The sequence below is a fragment of the Nanorana parkeri genome, unplaced genomic scaffold (genome assembly GCF_000935625.1).
Source record: "Nanorana parkeri isolate BGI_ZX_2015 unplaced genomic scaffold, ASM93562v1 scaffold51, whole genome shotgun sequence".
Lineage (NCBI taxonomy): Eukaryota > Metazoa > Chordata > Amphibia > Anura > Dicroglossidae > Nanorana > Nanorana parkeri.
In genome coordinates this window covers 520,194-539,000 of record NW_017306319.1, presented here as the reverse complement: position 1 = coordinate 539,000, position 18,807 = coordinate 520,194, and the positions used below count along the sequence as shown (strand labels likewise).

Below are 18,807 nucleotides of genomic sequence, written 5' to 3'. Positions count from 1 at the left end.
TAATACCTGGTAAGCTGACATATACTAAGGGGGGTTATTCACTTCACTTAGCTACCGAAGGCAGCCGGGTGAATAACTGAGCAGAAGTGAAGTGAGCCGAAAGCAGTTCGGCTATTCACATGAGCCTTGTACGGCTGATTTCAGCCGTACATCGGCTAAAATCAGCCGTACATCTCCTGCCTTTAGTCAGCCGAACAAGCTCTGTATGTTCGGCTGAGCCGAAGTGCAGAAGGAGTTCGACTCAGCCAATTCAACATCTGGATAGGCTGAGCCAAAGCTCCGGCAGCTCACTTGCTGAATAGCTGAATGCCGCTGAGTGTATGTCTATGCCTAGACATACACTTTAATGGTTCGTACTCTAAATGGTCGGAAGCTGTGTCTGAAGTGGTGTACCCCAGGATTCCATTTTGGGACCATTAAAATTTAAACTGTTTAAAAACAACATAGAATTTTGATAAAAAAATGTTTTTCTGTGAACAAAGCTCATGTAGTGGGATAATATTTGCCAGCCTACAAGATGTCTTTAACTTACAAACTACATGAATGCACTGTTTGATTGGTATATTGGTAGCCCATTTATAGTAACTGTGCTGCCTTAAAGTGACACTAAACTCAGGAGTTAAATCTTAAAAATGCATTCAAGTACTTCAACTATTAACATAACTGGACCTTATCTGGCTGAAGATCTTGAAATCATCTCTGAATTCATGCTGACACTTTCCTTCCTTCTGGGGGGTGACTACTTTTGTTACCCATGGTCCCTGTATGTGTTGTATGTGTTGTAAAGTAGCCACCGCTCCAAGCTAGCTCTCATGGTGGACTATATTGTCAAATTTAGTTTACTAATTTGTATTGAGATTGTAGTCCATCACAGGAGCGAGCTTAGAGTGGTGACTACTTTGCAACATACACAGGGACCATGGGGAACAAAAGTAGCCACCCTTCAGAGGAAGGACAGTGTCAGCATAGATTCAGAGGTGATTTGAGGCTCTAAAGCTGAGTGATACACAAATGAGCTACATTTTGGTCAATAGTGAAAGTACTTGAATGGATTTTTAAGATTTAGCTCCTACGTTTAGTGTTCCTTTAACACAACAAATGTTAACACAACAAATGGCTATAGTAATAATCAAAGGAAAGTTCCTCCAAGCAGTTACAAATAATTCTTGGTATGGATGCTTTTATGTGTGTACTTATAATGTTCTGATACGTTCTCAATTATAGGGCTAATCTTCTTTCTAATAGATGTAAAAGCATTTACTCACTTTATGATCTGCCTTATGGCCAAACGGAGATTTTATACAGCTGCTTAGATCTTTCGTCTTGTAGATGAATTCCTCAGAAACATTATAAGTAACTTGACATCTTCCTGAAACATCTTCCTGAATAAGTACACATAAAGATGAGTGAGCGGTATTAGAAGCTTCCCTGAACACGTGTTTTTTTCATGTGAAATGCATACTTGGTCATGGCATTGTACTCATCTCCTTCTATATATCAAGAACAGGAAGAATCACAACATATCTGCTGCACCTATACCTAGCAACATGTAACACTAGAAACAAAAGACTACTATTAAAGACCTCTCTGTAACTAAATAACAAAAGGACGACCTGACATAGAAGTGCAGATGTTTCACCAACAATGATGGATGGTAAGACATCTGTCTGTACTAGATGCATGGTCATGCTGCTAGGTTCAATCATTTCTTTTATCTGACTAAGCCAGCAAGCGTTATCAGCGCATGAGTAGTGAAAATCTTTTTTTTTTTTAATCTCCACAGAAAATGCACAGATATTTTCACACATGTCTCTACACATGCACTACACATCCCAATTAGTGCTCAGTAAGGCTTGCAGGGTGTGGGCCATATAACACCACCTTTATAGTTAGCATTGGACAAATTAAACCACCAATCCACAGTAGGATGGATGCAAAACAAGAAGAAAGGGAGAAAAACTTCACACTTTTATGTAAACAAAATTAAGAGGATCACCTAACCATAGAGGGCCTGTGCTAAAACCTAATGGTCCCTGTAATAAAACAAGGTATTTCCTTAATGATTGTTATGTGTTGGATGGGCTACCAAATGTTATTTCAGTAATGGCCAAGTATTAGACATCTCCAAAACAGGTCTCTGAGTCTGCCCACTGTGTTTTTTTTTTTTTTACTGAATTACAGGCAATAAAATCCAGCTCAGCTGTGCCCCCTCCCATCAGTGACCTGGCAGCCTTCTATTCCCTAAAGTATACATAAAGCAGGCGCTCAGGGGAAGGAGGCAAGAGTAAGCTATGCTGCGGATATAATAACTTGTGAGACAATATAGGGTGAGCTAAGCTGCTGAAAGAATGACATGAACAACTTTAGCGCTACTACTCAGAATTTAGGGATGAATTGCTCCACATACCTGCAGCTACACAGGTCAGTCAGTGCTTGTTTAAAGCTTATTTGCTCATTGTTAGGAATATGTAAATATGTAAATACATAAATGCCCATAGCCTTACCACAATTACAATGTACATTCAACTTTATGCACACCATTTTAACCAAAAAGAAGCAAATCATTAAACATTGTTGATATTAGGTTTGTATTGTTTAAATTATCACAGGGGAACCTCAGCTTTATGATAGGCTGTCTGCACACTTGCAGTGTAGTCCCTACTCCATCCTAGACATGGTCTTATTCAAGCAGAATGCTTTTAAGTGTTAAATCTTAAGTGCAGTAACAAGCCAAAAAGAATTACTGAGCCAAGAGGTTACTGTGAGGCACTGCAGTTGAGAATCAGCTCGTAAGAAAAAGAACCCTTTACTGAAACAGCCAGTTGAAATCTTGTATAACTGTATTTATCATTGCAGAGCATGAAGGGGGCATAGATGAGCTTCTTATTGCACTGGTGCCTCTGGCAAAATTGGAGTAGTGTGTGACACCATCTGCACCGGAGCCTGAGGCTGTGGGGGGCCCAGTGAGGTCCGGTCCGCTGTTAGAACACTGGGGCCCCGCACTGACTATGGACTTCTCAGCGAGGGGGCAGGTCCTGTGACTCACCCCTCCTCTCCCGGCCGCATCCCTAGTAACAGGCGGCAGGAGAGGAGAAGTGAGTGTGTGTCAAACGCCCTGCCCCCTGCACACCCCGTCTGTCTAAAATGCGGATTGTGCTGTTATTTCATTTAATTAGAAAAGTGGATTATAATGGGGAACATTGCACTGTAATGTTCCCTATTAAAATCTATTTCTCTAATTAAATGATTACAGACAGGGCCTCTTTTCTATCAAAGTTTGTGACTACGTTAGAATGTGTGACCGGTGACGCGGTCACACATTTTAACGTAATCCCGCCCAGTTTTTCGGCGGTGGAATGTGTGCCCGACGATAGGTGAAGAATTCCAACGCTTTGTCAGCTGTTCCAGGGCAGATCGGCATCGCAGATGGTATGTGCAGGAGAACTGATCTGACCTGGAACAGCTGTTCGGTCCTGAAATGTCACTTCTATCCGACTTTGTGAGTGGGGTGGAATGTGAGATAGCAGTCACAAAGCCCACCGGGGACCCTGCAGAGCCCACCATAGAGAGTCTCAGGTGGGCTATGCAGGATCTATGGTGTGCTCTGATGGGTCTCCTCAAGTAAGTCCAGATTCCAGTGTGCTACTGCTCCGCGCCCCTGTCTTGGGAGGGGGGCCCAAGATAAAGTCTTGCACCAGGGCCCTTTGGCTATTAGGTCCGCCACTGTCAGCGCCACAACATTTTTCAATCAACTATTGTCAAATGAGCTGGTCTAAAAATTCTTGAATAAACAGTGACTGCAGCCAATCAGTCAATGACAGAAGGGGTGGACTGTACTGGGTGTTTGCATGTCCCTTTGTGGTCCCAAAACATTGGCTATAAGACCTATATGACACAATAGAAATAAAAAAAACATGTTTGCATATTTAAATAGTGCTAGTGACCCTTCCTCTTTTTCCTGTAATTAGGAATGAGGTTGGAAATTAAAGTAGAAGAATTTGTCCAAATCCCAAGTTCTAGTTACTATAACAAATCTCTTGTGTTAGAAGAGCAGGTAAGGATCCAGAGAAGTCGTTTACATATCTATAGGGGGAGGATGGCAGTTAAGTTCCACATAATCCCCTCCGCAAAGACCCAGTCAACTTTCTTAAGCAGTGGAGGTAGAGAAGAACCCAAGAGTTAAATCTCGAAAATGCATTCAAGTACCTTAAGTTTTAACAAAAATGTATCTTATTAATGTATCACTCGGCTGTAGATTTTCAAATCATCTGTAACTTCATACCGACACTGTCCTTCCTCTTGGAAGGTGGCTACTTTTGTTCCCCATGGTCCCTGTGTGTGTTGCAAAGTAGCCACCCCTCCAAGCTCACTCCCGTGATGGACTACAATTTCACGTTTAGTTTACCAATTTGTTTTGAAATTGTAGTCTATCACGAGAGTGAGCTTGGAGCGGTGCCTACTTTACAACACACACAGGGACCATGGGGAACAAAAGTAGCCACCCTACAGAAGGAAGGACAGTGTCAGCGCCAATTCAAGAGATGATTTGAGGATCTACAGCTGAGTGATACACACATAAGATACATTTTTGTTAATAGCTTAGGTACTTGAATGCATTTTTAAGATTTACCTCCTGAGTTTAGTGTTACGTTAAAGCATCAAGCCAATGGGTAGATAAATAGTAGCATATTTAACATGCTGCAATAATAAATGTAATATATCCAAAAATCCTGTTAATATTAGAAAAAATATTACACCACAAATATGCAGAACATTTACAATGAAGTCGAAATATCAGTGGAAAGGTTAATAAAAAAAAAATACATCCCAAATATAACAATAATCATAGAAGATGGAGATCACCAGCCCTCAGTCAAAAGCATTTAATTATTTTGCTTATTTATTGAAGAAACATGTCACAAGCATCATTTAGCCAATGTTTTGGAGCCACACAGGGTCCTTTCTTTAGGACGACATAGTAGGTGTCACTGTGTCGCCGTGAAGAAAGGACACTGAAGAAGGGACACTGTGTGACCCCCGAAACATTGGCTAAATTACGCTTGTGACATGTTTCTTCAATAAATAAGCAACAGAATCCAATGCTTTTGACTGAGTGCTAGTGATCTCCGTCTTCTACAATTTTGGAAAACACGGCACCATCCATGCAATTACTACGAGCACCACGACCGTTAAACGAGGTCCAATCGCTGTAGGGAGTGCAGGTGAAGCTGAACAGGTTCAATACAAGCATAGTGAATACAGTAAAACCATGTTTTGGATATAAGGCCTCTCTGGAGATATCTCCCTTAAAGTACCATAACAAGGCACTGTAAACTGTAAGATTACCTCTGAATAAATCCCTGGTTGAGGCTGAAACTGGAACAGACTGACAAGTCCCCTTTTTAAATCCAACACTTGCTTGTTGTTTTCCTCTGTACTGTACAAGCTAATCACCTGAAAAATATTATGTACCATCACTGCTTTACATTTATATCAATAATACATGAATTTAAATTGACTCTATAATTCAAAACAGTTTTTAACGATGACAGTGTGAACATGAACAGTATGCATACTTCCCAACTGTCCCTCATGTGGAGAAACTGTCCCTCTTTTGAAAGCAAGTCCCCCTGTCCCTCTTTCCACCTTAATTGTCCATCTTTTTGATCTACTGTGCAGCTATCTATAAAGAAAGGTACTATTTAATCACCAAAAGTGGTATTCTGCACTAAAACATTAATCGTATCTCTTAATTATGTTGTTTGCTCTCTTGGAAAGACAGTAAAAGGGAAAAAAACAATTCTGGGTTTAACCAATCATTTTTGGCAACTACAGTAAATTCTGAATGGTCGGAACAAATGGGGGCATGGCAGGGGTGCATCCATCGTCTAAATACATTGTTCCCAGAAAGTTAGACAGTATGAGTATGTCAAGGCTTGCAGGGTAGTACTTTGGGGGGCCGTATCTAATATTCATGTAGATTCCCCATCTTTGATAGTGGGTGCATCCCAAGGATGCACTTCCATTAAAATAATTTTTCCAATTGAGAATCCATCTCTGACCTGGGGTAACTAAGTTGTTCTGAACGAACATTTAGTCACAGGGGTAAAGAGGAATGGTTTTCACGGTTATGTCCACTATCCTTCAATGGAGAATAACCCCTTTGTTTATGTTTGGAATTTTGGCGGTGATGACATATATATACACATTCTTATATAAGAAGGTTCTGCTGTACTGTAGCTTCAACAAAGAAAAGCTTGGTAAAGAGACAGCAAGGTACTGCAAGCCCTTCTCATATAAGTGTGCAGCTGCCATCTAGTGATCAAATAAACTTTGCACATTCTGTAAAGGGCAGCAGCTGTCTTCAAGAGAACAAGAAAAAGTCCTCTATGTTCTCGAATGAGTCATCATTGTAAATGTAATCCAACGGAAAGGTGAAAAAATGTATACCGTTCAATTATGTTTTATACACATAAAATCAGCATTATTGGTATACAGTATTTGTGGCTACTGTATAATCTGAAAGTGATTGACAGCTGCTATAATTTTATAAGTGTATGTTTATATATTGAAGCAATTTCTCCACTTTAAATAAAGAACTGCTTTTTAACATTCTTTCTGGGGAATCCCAGTCTTAGTCCACAGGGTTCAATGTTGAGTTGACCCACCCTTTGCCGCTATAACAACTTCAACTCTTCTGGGAAGGCTGTCCACAAGGTTTAGGAGTGTGTCTATGGGAATGGTTGACCATTCTTCCAGGAGCGCATTTGTGAGGTCAGGTACTGATGTTGGTTGAGAAGGCCAGGCTCACAGTCTCCGCTCTAATTAATCCCAATATTCTATTAAGTTGAGGTCAGGACTCTGTGCAAGCCAGTCAAGTTCCTCCACCCCAAACTCGCTCATCCATGTCTTCATGGACCTTGCTTTGTGCACTGTTGCGCAGCCATGTTGGAACAGGAAGGGGCCATCCCCAAACTGTTCCCACAAAGTTGGGAGCATGAAATTGTCCAAGATGTCTTGGTATACTGATGCCTTAAGAGTTCCCTTCACTGAAACTAAGGGGCCGAGCCCAACCCCTGAAAAACAACCCCACACCATAATCCCCCCTCCACCAAACTTTACACTTGGCACAATGCAGTCAGGAGAAGCGTGATTCATCACTCCAGAGAACACGTCTCCACTTCTCTAGAGTCCAGTGGTGGCGTGCTTTACACCACTGCATCCGACGCTTTGCATTGCACTTGGTAATGTAAGGCTTCGATGCAGCTGCTCTGCCTTTGAAACCCATTCCATGAAGCTCACTATTGTTGTTGTGCCAATCTGAAGGACACATGAAGTTTGGAGGTCTGTAGCTATTGCCTCTGCAGACGGTTGGCGACTTCTGTGCACTGTACGCTTCAGCATGCGCTGACCCCGGTCTGTCATTTTATGTGGCCTACCGCTTCGTGGCTGAGTTGGTGTTGTTCCCAGTTGCTTCCAGTTTGTTATAATACCACTAAGAGTTAACCGTGGAATATTTAGTAGCAAGGAAATCTCACGGAATACCTAAATCAAATGATTTGGAGGAGTGTCCCAATACTTTTGGCAATATAATGTGTATATATATATATATATATATACACACACATATGGTTATTTTTATACATAAGAAACATTTATAAATTGTACAAATATAAAAATGTATCTTATTTATGTTTTCTTTAAGAGGTTTTGGTCCTGTCGCACTTTCTCTTTGTTTCTTCTTCTTTGTTTCTTCGATACAGTGATGTACAGTGTGATCAGACCCTGCTGTAATATATTGTAAGTAAATGTGTGCTGGGCACAGGAGGAATCAGGATTAACAGGATCTGCTGTGCTGTGACTCGAAGGAGGGAAAGCAGACACAGATCACTGATGACAAGGACTATTGCGGGTTTGTGCCTGTTCACTGAGCAGCCGAAATAAGAAATGTAAAATGCATTTTTACTGTGATAAATCACAGTGCATGTTGTATTTTTAGATGTCTTTTATATTTTATAACCATTAACTATACCAATGGGAAAAAAATGTATATATGTATATATAAAGTATATAGTGTATGACACGTTTTTTTAAATCTCTGTGACTGGCAATCAGTCTGTGGAATCTAGTGCTGGGAATTTTCTGATTCTTGAGGGATAAGGAAATGCATGGCCATATTTTGGTGGGGGGGATACAGGAACAGCGCAGAAGCCATCAGTGAGGAGAATGGACTGAGAAAGGGTTAATGAACATAAATTAGAAGTGCAGAAACTGTACTCTAGTGGGTTATTGTATATTTTTTGGCAGTGCCCAAGAGCCTCTGGGCACAAAATTAGGCTCCTTAGTACTTAGGACAGTCCTGGGGGATGTTGGTGAGAATTCTGTTTTCTTTGATCTCAGATTTTTTTTTTCTCAGAACATAGCCCCCTTTTATTTTCACTTACCATAAGTGGTCAACAAATCCCATCCATCCTGGGAAGCAAAACACACGGATTGGTGACCATATAATATTTATTTTTATTGACTGACTAGCCGTACTTAATTACTGTCTGTTAACTGCAACAATGACCACAATAGCTTCCATGCTGAATTTCCTCTTTTATCATCTTTGTGTGCACATGTGGAGGGTAATGCTGCTGGTAGAGGGAGACTGCAAATGACATGTGTCCAATGCTGCTTACATCTGTGGCTGAGTTGGGGATGAACGTCTGACCAGGGCTGAAAAATGAAGGGTCAGGAAAAGACCTATACACCTGTTTGTGAACAGGATGTGCTAAGTTGTGCTGTACAATTGCTCAGGTAATTATTAATAAAATAATAGTAGAGTTAGGGACTGACTACCACTTTACTACCACTAGATCTAGGGCAGGGGTCAGCAACCTGCGGCTCTGGAGCCGCATGTGGCTCTTTCATCCCTCTGCTGCGGCTCCCTGTCCCGGTGTTCAGTCCTGAAACAGCTGTTCGGTCCTGAAATGCAACTAAACACCAACTTGCACATTTCAGAACCGAACAGCTGTTCCAAGGCAGATCAGTTCTCCTGCACATACAATTTGCGATGCCGATCTGCCCTGGAACAACTAAGAAAGCATTGAAATGCTTGACCTGTTGGCGGTCACACATTCCACCGCCAAAAAACTGGGCGGGATTTCATTGAAATGTGAGACCACGTCACCGGTCACACATTGTAACGTAGTCACAAACTTTGATGGAACACCGCCATCAGGGTGGTACGGCCGGTACCCATGTGAGGGGTCTGGGCAGCCTGGGGGGTGTAATACTTCCGGGTTCGGATCCACAAGCCAACTGCCAGAGTGGAACGCATCGGCCGTAGGCAGTTCAGGGCGCCTCCTCCCCCTGGCCGGGTATCGCTATGCGTTCCAGGGTGGAACGCGGAAGTGACGTCACGCCGCGAGGCTCCTCTTCCACGTTCCACCAGTATATAAAGTGGCCTCTGAACCCATGGACGGCGTTCCACTATTGGGTTCATGGCCCAACACCCCAGGAGCTACCCAGCATTGCAGCAACCAGCCTCCCACCGGGACCGCTCACCCCCACTGCACGGAAGCCTCTCCAGGACACCACAGGATCTACCGGACCAAGGGGTTCTATCCCCTCAACTGCAAGTATCTGCATTATATCAGACTGTGTTACTTAGGAGTGTCTCTCCACTGCCACCTGGTGGAGGCTCGAGATACATGCCTCACTATCTTTTATGCTAATAGTCTATAACTGGATTGCTACTACTGATATTGCACCACTCACCTAACAGACTGCCTTAGTACTTACCTGCTCCTCAGTATCATTCCCATTTATGATGTTTATAGGAATATGAAATAATATTCCACAGATGTAGTGCATCCTGCCTTTTGTTATTTCCTTTCCGCGGTATATGATTTCTAGATCCCAAACTCTCCGTTTGAGATTGAGAGAGCCGCCTGGGATTTAAGCCTGACACCGCATATTCAACCATCGGTTAGAACCGCAGCTGTGGTCCAAACTCACCTCCCTGAAATACGGTGCATGACAGGGGGCCTCTTACATGAGTATCAGCTGTACCAGGGGCGGCATGGCAGAGGTGACAGGGGAGGGGGTGGAGGAGGCCGGGCCCCAGCAGCAGCAGCAGGTAAGAGGTGTTGGGAGGAGGTACAGGGAAAGGGACCCCGGAGGCCCTGCAGAGCCCACTATAGAGAGTCTCAGATGGGCTGTGCAGGATCTATGGTGTGCTCTGCAGGGTCATTATCAGGTGGGCTCTGCGGGGTCTCGGGTAAGCCCAGTACGTTACAAAGCCCAGAGTCCAGTGCGTTACTAAGCCCAGAGTCCAGTATGCTACTAAGCCCACTTATACCTATATATATATATATATGCTATACATAGCATAAAGGTAAAAAACTATATATGCAGTGTTATCTTCATTATAGATGTCAAAAGGGTTTTGTGGCTCCAGGTGTTTTCTTTTCTGTGGGAAACGGGTCCGAATGGCTCTTTAAGTGCTTAAGGTTGCTGACCCCTGATCTAGGGGATGACCACCATAATATCAGTAGAAGTGACCATCGTTATTATATTACTAAAGTTTCTCATCACTAGTTTCTCATTCCAAGGAGTTTCTCATCACTAGTTTATTACAGTAGAAAGGGAATCATCAATACTATATCACCACAACTCATGCTAGAATTCCCCCAACAAGGCCCATCATCACTTCACAATTTACCTTCCCAGATTGCCAGTGGAACAGGATGGGTAACATCAAGCTGTTGCTCTTCCCGGCTTCGTTTTTGTGTTGAGCAGTGTTGTCCTCTTTTTTGTCAGGAATCTCTCTTAACTTATTTATTAAAGTAAAATTGTTGATCTAGAAGAAATGATAACATTTGGTGGAAGTTACTTTACAAACTAGAGTTTTATGTAAGTACACTTTATGAAATTGTATTGTTACAGCACCTGATTCATCGGCCATGCTTTATTGGCATACATCAATGCATAGTGTACATTATTCAAGGAGAAAATAATGCATGGGTTTTAACAAACATTATCCCAGGTTCATGCCTGTTTCTGTTCTGGAGACATTACTAGCACTTTTTCCTATGGACTGATAACATTTAGCAGAGAGAATCAGGTAATTGCAAAGCTTGTCGAACAATGGATCAATCCAGCCACATGTCTGTTTTCTGTAATCATCTGTATAGTACAAGTGAGGAACGACATTACTTTTTCTAGCAGACATATGGCAGTTGTGAAAATATTTTTTTGTGAAGATAATACTTGTATGAATGTACGTACAATGGCGTACGTACAATCATTAAAGTGGGTGAATTGGCCATTTTGGATAATGAGGAATAAATGCTTAGTGGAATAGTGCTGCAAATAGAGACACCTATAATCTATCACAAGATGTTTAATATTGCCTCTGTAGGGAAATGGTCATTGGTCAGTTGGTTTAGTTGGGTTGCCAGAGGCAGGGTCCATTAGTAGGAATGCAACTTAAAGTTGGTCACATTTGGCTTGTGCAAGTAGAATTTTTGTTTTGTAAGTCAACTGATATTAGCCAAGTGTGTACTTTTATTTACTAAGCGGATCTGCTCAAGGCCAGATAATCAGCATCTTCAGATTGTCTTCTACACACTACTACTCTTACATAATGTCATATCTGGATAAGAATGATTGAACAAGGTGATGATTATCTTATGTCTATTGTTATCTTCTAATTTATAATTAGTATCAGTCTCAGGAGTTTTGTTACATTCCTGATATTTAAAGAGGACTATGGGAGTATGTCCACAGAGCAAGCCAGAGCCAAATGACTAGTCTGAAGTATTGCCCATAGTCTTCCTGCAGCTCATCTTTCTACAATTACTGACTTACCATACCATGTTACTTACCATGTCTCAGTGTGGTAAAGGCCATCCTAGTAGAGGAGTAGGGCTATGCTTCCTTGTATGAGTGCTGCCCCCCTCCCCCTTAATGGCTATCTTGGCAGAGAAGTAGTGATTTGCTTTCTCATGTCAGAGCTGCACCCATGTCCCCCTTGATGGCTGGTGATCATTTAAATAGTGGAGGAATATTAAAGAGGCAGTAGAAGAGGTGCAGAAAAAAACAAATCAAAAGAATAAATTAAGCACACAGAGCATGGAGTGAAGGGCAGGAAACATAATGTTCAATAAGAAAATGTTTTGTCTTAAGACATAAATAAACTGAAACATAAGGATAAGAAAAAGTGTGGGATTTCAGTTAGGATGTATTGCTTCTCTCGTGTTTCTTTTGGTAAATAATTTGTGTGTGCTGGAACACTAATTAAATTTTATACCTGAACATGTACTAGTTGCTCCTCTGGTTGGGCCTGGTTCCTCCATAGAAGATGCGTCTCCACATTGGCATGAACCTGTAGCCAGGTTTGTGGTATTGATGATCGGGCAGCATTTGCAACTTGTAAATCCAGTATGTATTCATACTGGTACGATGTTTGTGGATTAAAGGATGGAACCCCTGAAGATCCTGTGGCAAAAGACATTAAGTAATCTTGTTTTCTTTTTTTATATACATTGCTACAAATATGACATATAATAATATAATTTTTGACTCTTTTTTGCAAACTATTCTTAATGTACACATCTTCTATTTTGGATATATTTTTATTAAAACAAATAATATGTGTAGTATTATTTAAAAGCTTATCTCTGAGAAAAAAAAAATTCCCCTTACAGTGGAGCTGTCCATAAGGGTTAAATGCACATTTAGGTCTAGGGTACCTGGGTACAGCAGTTTTTCATACTTAATCCCGCCCCCTTGGCAGTCGGCGCTCACCTTGACTCCACTATGCTCCAGCTTGTGGACTGTCCCTTGCTGTCCTCAGCTATAATGCATGGCTATGTCCCCTGCATTTTAATTGATGATGTACATGGGCCTCTGAGCACTAGAGCATAGGGGGGAAGAGGCTGCGGGTCTTGGTGTCCCTTTGTGGCTACGCTCAATTTTCCACTGTATCTATGAAGAGAGCCATGGTTGTCACACTGGCTGGAGTTACATGATGTTTTGATGGGATGAGTAGAACACTGCATTTCTGGTAAGATTACAAGGTATTTTCTGTAATTGCTGCAAATCTTCTGTTACCAAAGCAGCTTCTTCATTATTTGTGCATCCCCAGATATTTACTCCACAACTGCAAAGCCTACTGACTGAAAGGATATCACGGAAATGCAATTTTACATGTTGTGGAATGGTAAAGCTCTAAGTGAGAGTCTACCTTTTAATTTAGGAGAGCTTTGGCCTATTCTATGTTAAATTTCCACTTATGCAGAAAAACATTTTGCATAAATTGTTAGCATAATTTTAAGGTCGGCTTTACATCTTTGGGATTTTTTATTTATTTTATTTTATTGTTAAATATTTTTATGGGACTTTTTTTTACTTTTTAATATGCATGGAGATATCTTGTGTGAACTTTTTACATGCTTAAAAACCTCAACAACCTTCCTTCTAAGGTTCTTTGGCATCTGTGTGGGTCAGATTAAATTGTAAATTGTACTACAATGTAATTCTACTATGAAGAACATACACAGCAAGCAGGGGCGTAACTAGAAATCCCAGGGCCCCATAGCAAAATTTTGTAAGCAGCCCCCCACACAACGAAACCCCCACCCCCATTTTAATAGAAATGCACTGATCAGCATGTTTTTAATTGCGTTTCAGCACTGAAACACGACTAAAAACAGCCATTGAGAAATTCATGAATGAACAGGAGGTGATGTAAATCACCTCCTTTTCATTCATAGCTGGGGACACATAGTACTATGTGTCCCCAGTTATTTACAAACACTGGAGTGATCACACGATCACTCCAGTGTTTGTGCTGCACACGGAGGATTGGTAAATATCAATGATACTGATACTGATCAATGATCCTCTGCTCGGTCACGCACACAGCCGCTGTCCTCCTGTCAGTCTCAGGATGGCAGCGCACTCCTCCGTCCATTTTTTTCGGATTCCCGCTGCCTCAGCCCATACAAGCGGGGGAGAGCAGAGGGGATTCGGGCCCCCCCAGTGCCGCGGGCCCCATAGCGACCGCATCAGTCGCTATGGTGGTAGTTCCGCCACTGACAGCAGGGCAATGCAAACCTGCAAATGATTTAAGGCCCTTTACAGACCTTGGACTCTGGGTGCATTATATCAAAGCATGTGTAATAGTGTGCGTTTTTTCACATGTTAACATTCATTGAGTGAAGGCATCCCCGTTCAAATGAATAGGCTAGTAATGCACCAAAACATCCAACAGAACGGACATTCACCATTTTTGTCAGCATAATGCACCACAATGCATGGTAGTTTTTTTTTATTATTAATATGTTGTGCATTGAGGCACCTCATTTTGTTTACATGCTAATGCACTTCACATGCTTTCGTGTGCATTGCAGTAATACGGGCATTACTGCAATGCACCTTACCTGACCAGAAAAGTATGAATGGGCCCATGTTCACAAAACTTTTTTATCAATGGCCATTCACAATTGGTTCATTACAGATGTTGTATTGTACGGTGCTGTTGGTAGCGTTTGTTATATATGAAATTGTTTTGGGGAAAGTCATATGTATATCTGTCACCTCATTATAATACATTAACGTAGCATCAGATAATTTTCTTTCTTTGAAAATACTGTACTCTACTTTATGTACTCTACTTAATGTTATCAGCTCACAAGATTTCTAGCAGGTTTAATGGGTATTTTTGCTCTTATTGAACAGAGATAACATACCACTTTTAATTGTATAGTTAACACACAAAAAGAGATCAAATAAGACAGGGTTAATTGGTAGGTTTTATATACACTTTAATTTCTTCATTTGTGTGATTTTTTTCCCCACTGTACTTGCTAGTACTACCTGTATACGCTTATTTTCTTTCCTATTCATTTAAATTGAAATCATAACTGCAAAAGATTTCCATTAATCTGATTTTTACTGCATGCTGTAAAAGATTAAACAGAAGTAATTATTTACCACGTTTGGTACAAACCTGCCTTGGAAGCAATTTTCTAACCTGTGCAGTCAATTTCCTTTTTAGTTTGACTGTAGGAAAATTGTAGATGTGATTGATTCTTGTCTTCAATTATTCATTTTTCAGAGACAAGACTGAACTGAACAGTATTGCCAATATGGTGTGTGTAAAGTCCCTTCACTGAAAGCAAACAAAGGATGGTAGTGAAGGAAGAAATGGGAAAGGGTGGTGAATGAGGAAGATGGAAGTTGATGGTGGAGTAGAAATTGGAGCCAGTGGTGGAGAGGATGGAATGTGATGGTGGTTGTGGTGAAGTAATAACAATTAATGGAGTGTTAGTGGTGGGAGTTAAAAGGGGACACTGATGGAAGCTGACGGTGATGATAATGCATTGGCATCTCATCTTGGGGGATGCAGGACATGTGATAAAAATCAAATGGGAGGTCGGAAACTGAGACTTGGAAGCTTGAAAATGTAGGAGAAGATGGGTATGGTTTTGAGTGCTACAAACTGTTCAGGCTCAAGTAATGGAAATTTAAATCTCCTCCCATGTATATTCTAGCTTTTTCCTCCCCTCCTTGCCTCAACCTGTGATAGAGGTACTTAGGGAGGCTCTTTAAAGCCCAACTCCGAGCATAATACCCTTACCAGGGTTAAAGCTGCAGCCCTGCCAAGGGGCAGGAGCTGTATGGGCTGGGCATTTTCAGCTTCACCACAGCATGTCTGTCTGTCTCAAGCAGGAAGGAAGGAGGTACCTGACTGGCTGCATTTGGTGGATAGACTTTAGCCTTGCCTGCTGATGCCAGGAACGAGTGTCTTCAGTGCAGGAGTGACATTTTGTTTGAGACAAGAGGAGGTCATAAGAGGAGGAGAGCCCATGCTCCCAATTGAGGGAGGAGTTATGAGGGGACCTATGTGTGGAGCAGACTATGTAGTGGACTTTGCTGTCACGAGCCAAAAAAATGGGAGGGTGGCAGATTGGCCATTGGGGGATTACAACCCTCCTTAACTTTCCTATACTCACCTTACCAGTAATTCCTCACTACTCCTCTTCAGATAGCACTGAAATTACTGGTTTTGGCCACTCTGGTGAGCAATAGTGTCAAAGCACTTTCACAGGGGAGTAGGTCACATGCTCCTCCAAACCTGAATGTAGTGTGTATTCTGGGGATATGCAGAGAAGAAAGGAACAGCAAGGAATCACAAGTAAGATGAATACAAGGGGGTTGGGAGGGCTTTTAAAAACACTGTCACTTTACTCTGCATGAGCAAGATGACTGTGCCCCTTTCAGGCAGTTGTCTAATTGGTTAAGGCCAATTAAAGAATTGAGCTGATTTACAAAAAGTGTTGGAAAGAAAACTAGAGCACAAAAGTGAGCAATTGCTATACAAGTGAATCAGTTATTTTTTTTATTTCTTTGAACTATAGCAGTTGCCATAATTTTCAGTGGGAAGTTACTGTTTAAATTATGCAAAATCTGCATTGCATGTCATGGAAATCAATGCTGATGTAAATTAAGAACCCTTATAATTAGTATTTCTGCACTGAAACACAACTTGTGACTTAGGTTTGGTTCACACCTGTACGTTTTGTAGCGCGTTCAACGCTCTACGAACGCTCTACAAAACGCTCAAACATGAAAATCCCATTGTTTTCTATGGGTATGGTTCACACCTTGCCGTATTTCAGCCCGTCTGAACGCGCTACAAAACGGCCTACGCCTGAAAAGGTACATGAGCTTCTTTGCAGCGTTTTTGTAGCGCGTTTCCACTGGGATACAGCCAAGTATCCCTCGGAAACGCGCGTTTGTCGCACGTTTTTTACCGCGAATTGCGGTAAAAACGCGTGTCACGAAACGTGCGACAAACGCGCATATTCGATACGCCTAGGTGTGAACAGAGCCTTAGAAATAAAAACCTATAAGCAGGCCCTTGTGTAAAAACAATTGAGACATGCTGTTTTGGGGCCTTTGATCACCCCTGTTATAGCATCATGACAGGCTCAAAAGTGTGTTTCTACTTTTGCAGTCAAAATTTGAGAAAACTCCACTATATGTTTGTTATGTGTTCCCATTCACACAGTATATCTAAAAATCAGTTTAAAAGAATATTTCTTGCCTTTTAGATGATCCTTTGGAGAGGGCATATAAGCAAACCGCAAGATTTTAATTCATTGTCAGTCTGTCCCTGGGGAAACACGGACCTCTTCTCATTAACATACAAAGCAGAGACCAGGCTTCTAATTATTCAACCCTTTGTCAGGGCAGAAAGTGATCAAATCTAGTTTACAACTGATAATGAGATCTACCAGCAGAGACAGAGTTAATTATAGTAAACATTAACTCTACACCTCCATCCTCGAAATTGCAGTTTTTAAATATTTTTTTTAAAGTTATGCTGAGCAAACAGGAACACGTATATATATATATATATTTATATAGATATATATATAGATAGATATCTATATATAAAAAATGTTATCTAAATATGGCCACAAAAGTGGAAAAACACTATAAAATATATCTAAACTTTAAACTTTTTTATAATTCCAATTAGAGTAGGGACTAGTTTGAACCGCTTTTTTCTATATGTGTCCCATTGGTAAGATTTCCCTTTGCTTCATGCCCTAGAGACACAGCAGGAAGAGTGAGGAAATATCTCAAAGTAAAGGTGCCCATACACTGCACAATTCTCGTACGAGAATCGCGGGGAAATCCCGCAATCGTACGAGAATCGTACAGTGTATTGAAGGCTTGCGACCGTTTCTGGTCGCACGACTTTTGTATTTCGAGCATGTTGGAAAACCAGCTGAGAATCGTACGATTTTCGGCTGGTTTTTAACATGATTGTGAGATGACTGCTGAACGGGCCGGTGTGCGCACGCGCACACTGCCCATTCATCATTGCAGTCATCGGAAGTACGCATCGGAAGATCGCATGTACGATCTGCCTGTCCAAGATGGGCAGATCGTACGTTTTTTTAAAGTACTTTACAACCCTCGCAAGACAAAAGTCTTGCGAGGGTTGTAAAGTGTATGGCCACCTTAAGGGTAAATTTCCATTTAGCTGTCACTGAAACAGGTGTCCCTATTTGGAAATTTACTCTCTATTTCGAATTCAGTGACGGCTTATAACTTTATAACTTTATGTGCCAGTGACAACGGTCACCAGGGCAAATAGAAAGGGTAAATTTTCCCACCAGTAATATCGACACCATTAACTTGGTGTCTATATTGTGTTAAGAGAAACGAACAAACATTCTGAAAATTAGTGTTTTTGAACAGAATTCTACTGGTGTAAAGATTCAGAGCAGGAAGTTTGTGACTTACCCAGCCTAACCAAGCAGAGGAGGATAAGGAATATAGGCAGCATTCTCCCTGGGGCTAGATTAAACAGGTCTCCTGAGAATGTCAGAATAGGTGTCTCAGCTCTCACACACTCTCCTTATATATGTATAGCGAAGTCTCATTCAGACTGCTGCCATGTCTGAGCAGGGAATAGTCAGAGATGTTCCCAGGATCACTTGTCACTGGCATTGAGGTCTGTCCCGGACAGGAGAAAGGAGACAATCTGTAGATACAGGTCATTTTCTAGTTTCTGCTTTTCCTGCCCTTATTAATCATTGATCAGATCCATGGAGACTCTTAGCAGAAAAGTTTGGTTTGTGAAGTGAAAGGGCTTTTAAACTCCTCCTAGGTTTCCTCACTGTACTGTATAGCCTTTCCTCCACCCTTGTTCTTCTTTCAGTAGATGTGATGGGTGACTTGTGGCACAGAGATTGCAGGAATCTAAACAAACTTGTCATGAATTCCTTCCTTCTCATT

At 41.4% G+C, this 18,807-nt stretch overlaps 1 protein-coding gene across 1 annotated transcript in view; it reads right to left on the bottom strand.

Moving 5' to 3' along the window:
* Window positions 1-18,368, bottom strand: part of LOC108803095 (microsomal triglyceride transfer protein large subunit-like) — a 62,800-nt gene extending 44,432 nt beyond the window's left edge. Inside the window, exons 1-5 of the mRNA XM_018574941.1 lie at window positions 18,313-18,368; window positions 12,299-12,486; window positions 10,709-10,846; window positions 5,347-5,454; window positions 1,266-1,382 (exon numbers count right to left, since the gene is read on the bottom strand). Coding sequence (XP_018430443.1) covers window positions 1,266-1,382; window positions 5,347-5,454; window positions 10,709-10,846; window positions 12,299-12,486; window positions 18,313-18,355 — 594 coding nt within the window. The 5' untranslated portion in view covers window positions 18,356-18,368. The remainder of the gene's footprint in view (window positions 1-1,265; window positions 1,383-5,346; window positions 5,455-10,708; window positions 10,847-12,298; window positions 12,487-18,312) is intronic.
* Window positions 18,369-18,807: the final 439 nt, after the last annotated feature.